Here is a 6,530-nt window from a genome sequence, read left to right as displayed (position 1 = left end):
CCAGCTTTCAGAGAGGCTTATGGGAGATCCACATGTGTAGTAAGTCTCAGGGCATATAACTCCCAACTGTCCAATCAAAGTGGTTCCATGGTGACGTCAGAGCCATGAGGGAAGTCCCAATCTGGACACTGTAAAACAAGAGGCAGGCCATAACCAGGGTCTCTCTTTTGCCCTCTTTTGTTATGACAATGGGCCTGGTCATCATCTTTGGCATATGTATCGCTTTCTGTAAACTTGTATCTTTCTCTCCTCAATAAACCTCATTTTCATTCTTGTCTTACTTTGGTGCATCTGGTCATTCTTTCGCTATGAGCATGTCACAAACTGACATTTCAGACCCCCAAGCCCGACAACTTTAGTTCCCTATTCTGCAGATTCTTCCCAAAATGTAATGGGCAGCCTCTGCCTTACACCATTAGAAAATATGGGGGAGCAGTCCAAATCATCCACCCACCCACCCTTGCAAGAGTCTCTGTGCCTCTCAGTGCCCACAAGCACGAGTGGGACAAAGGCAATGGATATGTTTTGACACTATCAATGTACAAATCCATGAATAAAGAGTCCTTTGACTAAATGGTCTTTCTGGTTCTGATCAATGTCTAAAAAGTTTCTGGATTTAGTTATAAGCAATATGGAAGTTTCTTACAACTCTAAAAGTTATGATAGATTCTCTGTGCCAGGCTGGGTAGGCACATTATTTCACTCAATCCTCACAGCAATGTATGAAGAGACATTACTATACTCATCTGTCTAAAGTTCAAAGAGGTAATATGATCTGCCTAAGGTCACAGAGTTAATAACTGGCAGAAGTGGAATTTGGACCAGGTCCATTGAACTTCAAAGCTCACGTGCCTCCTGCTCTATAAACTGACTTCCAATATTACCCAGCCCTGTGCTGAGTACAGGACGATGTTAATTAAAACTAACATTTGTATTTCAATATACAGTTTTTTAAAAAAACTCTTTCCTAGGCACAATTTCACTTAATGCTTATCATAATCCTGAGAAGTAGACAGTAGTGTTATCCCTAGATATAGATACAAACACTGAAAGTCAAAGATTATAAAATGACAGACGGATACAAAGGAAAAGTCAGGATCTAAATGCAAGTCTTTTCTCAGTAGTATTTCATTTTCTGCTCCATGCTCTGCCTCACTAAATGTTTGATATAGAACACGTGAGCTAATAATGCAAGTTCTTTAGGTTATATAAAACAAAACAAAACAAAACAAAAAGCAAACACGAGAGCTGGGGCTGAAGTGGTAGAATAATGCCCTTTTCATTTTTGCCTCTGATAGCCTGTAACCCGGTAGGCTGAGAAGTATTTGTTTGTTCACTTGTGCAGTAAGTGTTTCTTGAGCACCTAGTACGTCTCCAGTACTGAAAACACAGCTGTGAACAAAGGCTGTCTCAGTTCCTGAACTCAGGGAGTTTCCATTCTAATGGAGGAGACAAAGAGATAATTTCAGACAGTGATAAGTGTTCTGGGGAGATGTGGTAGAAAATAAAGGGGAGGTAAATTTACATAGAGTGGTCGGAGAAGGTATTTCTGAGAAGGTAACATTAATCGAATGAATAAATGCACGAAGAACAACTCGCAGACAGATTCACTATTCATACCAGAGTCATCTAGTGTTTGTCGGCTATTTGACTGTTATTACTCTGATGCTGAATACGTTTTGAACCTTATGTTTAAACCAAACGGCAAGTATAGACGTGAAGCATAACGAATAATCCCTTCCACTTCTTTTCATTCTTCTGACCTTGCCTTTGCAGTCAGGGTCACCCGACCCCGCCACTCCCATTCTTCCGTCTCCAGACACTTCCGGCCTGCGCATGCGCAAGAGAAATTGTCTTCACTGGCGGAGGGGGCGGATCCCACTACCAGACGCATGCGCCCCTGGCCCGTAAGCCCCGTCCCTACCCCGGCGTCCGCTCGCGAGCGCCTGCCGTTTCAGGGGGCGGGGCGGTGGGCAGGGACGAGGCGGGGAGGGGCGGTGGCGCCGGTGCGTGCGTGTGCGCGCGCCGCGGGCGAGCCAGTGAAGCCGGCGGCCCTGGCACGTGACCCGGGACCGACTCGCTTGGTGGCTTGGTGGCTTGGTCTGTCTGTCCGTCCGCGGGTGCCATCATGGCGGACGCGGCCAGTCAGGTGCTCCTGGGCTCCGGTCTCACCATCCTGTCCCAGCCTCTCATGTACGTGAAAGTGCTCATCCAGGTACGAGTCGTCGCCGTTCCCTTCCCCGCCCGGCACCCTGTTCGGTCGCCGCTGCCCGCGGCGCCTGAAGATCGGCTCCAGCCCTGCGGGCCCTTGAGTCTCCCGAGATGCTGCTCCTTCTCTGCTGCTCCTTCCCTCCCCGCAGGGACAACTCCCACCGTCCCGCGGCCCCTCTCGTTGGCCTCCCCGAGGTCTCGCCTCCCCGCCCAGCGTTGGAGGCCCTCTCCTTCTCCCGCACCCAACTGCCACCCCGCCCTGCCCAGGGACTCCTCTGAACTTTGTTTTATCTTCCCTGAGGTTGATCCTGGCCGGTCGCCACCGAGGGCTTCCTAACCCTCCCCTCTCGCCCCTCTAAATTAGCATTCGTCTCTCCTCCCCCACTTCAAAAAAAAAAATCTCAAACACAAGACATGAAATACTCAGTTGAAGACAAATCTGAAATTAGAGCGGAGCCAACATTTTATTTTTTATTCCCTTTTTTTTCTTTCTTTGCTACTGTTACTACTGCTTTTCCGTTCCGAGATTTTAGCACCAGATACCCACAGAGCACCAGATAAACACAAGGAGCTCATTCAGAAGTGACAACTGAAGTGGCTGCTCGGGCAAATTTCCGAGCGCTCTCCAGCAGCAGCCCATGTGGCTCATGACAATGAAAATCACATTTGTCTGAGCTGGAAATCAGTTAGGCTGAAAGAGCTAGTTTTAGGGAGCTTAAACATAGGTGTTAGTTTCTAATCTACTGAAAATAATTCTTAGGTGGTATTTTATATTCACAAGCAGGTTGGCCAGATGATAGATTTAGGAAGTATTTTCAATTGCTTTTCTAAATTTCCCTGTGCTGGGTAGGTCATTCATTTTTTAAAAATCTTTATTGAGTGTTGACACATTAAGTGTTACATTGTGCCAGGGAATAGAGCGGTTTTTAGAACCCCTGTCCTCACTGTCTAATTTTCTGTAAAAAATATGCAAGATATTAGGGAGAGCCACATTTCTTATTCTTGAGTTGTTGCTAATCTAAATTATTTATTGCTGAGTTGACCCACATGGATTCAGATTCCATATGTAAAAGGCTATTGTAAAATAAATTATTTGAACTCAGAGCAGAGACTTTGATTGAATGTGCTATGACATCTAAAACAGAATTGGCTTATTTGGGGCTATATAGCATCTGGGATGACAGTATTTTGCAGTACATTTAGTACGAACCCACTGCTCAATATTTCTCCAGGAAACAGAGTTCTAAAGTGACATTCAGAGCTCTTGCCTCAAAAACTTGAATATCCTTAATATCTGATTTCACAACATCTGTGTATTACTAAGTATCTCAGGGGTTTTGGTGAAATTCCCAAATATTTTGTTTTAAAAATAGTTGCATGGTAGCACTTTCAGGGAGCTCAGACAGGCGTTATTTAATAGGACAGATTAAGAATCATAGCGACAGAATCAAAACTACGTCCTTCAGAGTTCACTCTCTCAAATATCTCTTTATCATTACAGATCCTGACTATATTATGTAACAAAAATGGTAATCGTTAACTTTATAAAATGGCCTTCATTGCGACAGTCTGTTCATTTAACATGAACTTAACTTGTAATTATTTCCTAAGTGAATTATCCAGCTATATCTGCATTTGCCTTTTGAGTGTTTTGTCTAGCTAGCCAAAATATGCAGTTTATGCTGCTTAGTGTAAGCCTTCTCATTTTGTTCAAATATAAAAAGCACTCTAGGTTCCCTTTAGAAACTATCGTTGAGCCTCCTTAGTACCATAGCTTCCCTAACACAAAAGTTCCCTTATTTTATTCCTTATTTTATTTTCAGTTTGGTATTAGTCTATCTTTGCCTCATGGTTTACTTCATAGACTTTGAAACAAGTGAAGGTTGGGCCCGGCGCGGTGGCTCTCGCCTGTAATCCTAGCGCTCTGGGAGGCCGAGGCAGGACTATCACTTGAGGTCAGGAGTTCAGGACCAGCCTGAGCAAGAGCGAGACCCCGTCTCTACTAAAAATAGAAAGAAATTAGCTGGACAAAAAATATAGAGAGAGAAGAAAATATATATATAGAAAAAAAATTAGCCGGGCATGGTGGCACATGCCTGTAGTCCCAGCTACTCAGGAGGCTGAGGCAGGATTGCTTGAGCCCAGGAGTTTGAGGTTGCTGTGAGCTAGGCTGACGCCACGGCACTCTAGCCCCAGCAACAGAGTGAGACTCTGTCTCAAAAAAAAAGAAAGTTATTTGGAGTTTGTTGAATCCAGTCTTATCAGTTGACACAACAAAAAACTGACAAAAATGATACTTCATCACTGCCTTGGAAAACTTAACTGCATTTGTACTTGTGTTAAAAATTATAACCCTAATTTTGTTCTTTATTCAAGACCTTGAAAGCAAGGCATTTTTGGAAATATTGCTTAATATATTAAGCACCATAATATATTAAGCAATATTGATAAATTCTCTTTTTCTTAAAGGTGGGATATGAGCCTCTTCCTCCAACAATAGGACGAAATATTTTTGGACGGCAAGTGTGTCAACTTCCTGGTCTCTTTTGTTATGGTAAGTGTCTTTGGTTTACTTGGGCTTGGATGACATTGAGGACTGATAGGCAGGAGTTTTTACTGAAAGAAAACATACAGAAGGCATGTTTCTTTTGAAACTTCTATGTGTCCACTTTTTTAAACTTAAATCTCTGACTTGTGTTCTTAGCTCAGCACATTGCCAGCATCGATGGGAGGCGTGGTTTGTTCACAGGCTTAACTCCAAGACTGTGTTCAGGAGTCCTTGGGACTGTGGTCCATGGCAAAGTGTTACAGGTAAGAGGAAAATCAGTTCATCTTCCCACAGATTTTGCTTATCTTTTGTGCAGTTCGTTCTACTAATCAAGAGCAATTTCAACAGTATTGATAACCCTGGCCTTTTTTCCTCTTGAAAAACATTTTCTTAAATTATCTATTTGCTGGGAAATAAGGGAAATGAATTTGTGCAGAATGAGGTAATTGATTTGATCTACACGACCTTCTGCCTCAGAACCAGTCCTTTTAAGCAGAAATTAAATGTATTCATTTATTTGATCCACCTGTATAGCTTAGTTTATTTCTTTGAAGGAAAAAAGAAGCTGGCTAAATCATACTTTTTTTTTTCCTAAAGTTGTTTTCCTCTTATTTCTAGTGTTCTTCTAGTATAATGGTTTCTATTAAAAACTTAACTTTAGGCTGGGCAGGGTAACACACACTTATAATCCCAGAGACTTGGGAGGCTGAGACAGGAGGATTGCTTGAGCCCAGGAGTTCAAGACCAGCCTGGGCAACATAGCAAGACCCCCATCTCTCTCCCCCGAAAAAATAAATAAATAAAAACTTATTTTGAAAAAAATGACAAACATAAAAGTCAGGATAGTGGTTATTTATGAGGAAAAGGAGAGGGACCACAAGTGGGGGTCTGGGATAATGGCAAAGATTTTCCTTTACCTGGGTCATGGCTATTGGACATTTGCCTTTTAATTATTTATTGCATTGTTTATTTGTGTTTATGCACTACTTTGTATGTGTGTTGTATTACATACACTTTTAAAGTTTTAAAAGAAGCCTCACCAAATTGTACATCAAGACAAGGTAGTAGTTAACTTTTGGGAAGGTGAAGGGATGAGACGAGGAATTTCAGCTCTGTCTGTGACACTTTATTTTAAGAAGGCAAGACATCTTAAGCCAAAAAATGGCAAAATCTTAAGATGTATTTAGCTTCGGTGGTAGATGCATCAGTGAATTAATTTTATTAATTTTTTGTATGCTTGAGGTGTTGCATAAAATGTTTTTTAAAACATCAGAGTTACATTTGTTTCTCTTTTAGTGATCCTTTTGTTTTGCCAGCTTATTTTTACTTCTAATGCTTAAGATTGTAATATAATTTTGATTGTACTGGTTTCTCAGTGGCACCTGTTACAATGTAAGTCAAACTGAATTAACCTTTAAGGCAGTCTTAGTATTTAGAAAGTGCTTCAGCAGACGGAATTTCCCTGTGCTATATTTATAAAGGTGTTATGAATAAGAATTCCGTACCATTGAGAATACTCCAAGGGAATGTTGTGCAGCATGAATATGGCTGAGAATGTAAAACGAATGGGTTTTCTAATTCATTAATCTGTCTCCTGCTGGCACAAAGGAAATGTTGCCCTTTGTGCTGTAACTCTTAAAAAATATTGGAGTGTATGCTAACCATCTAGATAGTATTTTCAGCCTATACTATATAGCAGATGTGTTAAATTTTAAATGTTTCCTAACGTGGCGTCATCCTAGCTCACGGCAACCTCAAACTCCTGGGCTCA

The 6,530-nt window shown here is 41.8% G+C and overlaps 1 protein-coding gene across 1 annotated transcript in view; it reads left to right on the top strand.

The window, feature by feature from the left end:
* The first annotated feature begins 1,929 nt into the window (after positions 1–1,929).
* The window catches only part of MTCH2 (mitochondrial carrier 2), a 20,496-nt gene continuing 15,895 nt past the window's right edge, over positions 1,930–6,530 (top strand). Inside the window, exons 1-3 of the mRNA XM_012645103.1 lie at positions 1,930–2,215; positions 4,681–4,765; positions 4,916–5,022. Of these exons, the coding sequence (XP_012500557.1) occupies positions 2,129–2,215; positions 4,681–4,765; positions 4,916–5,022 (279 nt within the window). The 5' untranslated portion in view covers positions 1,930–2,128. The remainder of the gene's footprint in view (positions 2,216–4,680; positions 4,766–4,915; positions 5,023–6,530) is intronic.

Source organism: Propithecus coquereli, unplaced genomic scaffold, assembly GCF_000956105.1.
Source record: "Propithecus coquereli isolate 6110/MARCELLA unplaced genomic scaffold, Pcoq_1.0 Scaffold227, whole genome shotgun sequence".
NCBI classification, from domain to species: Eukaryota; Metazoa; Chordata; class Mammalia; order Primates; family Indriidae; genus Propithecus; species Propithecus coquereli.
Note: the sequence above shows the minus strand (reverse complement) of the source record. Positions and strands in the feature narration are given on the sequence as shown.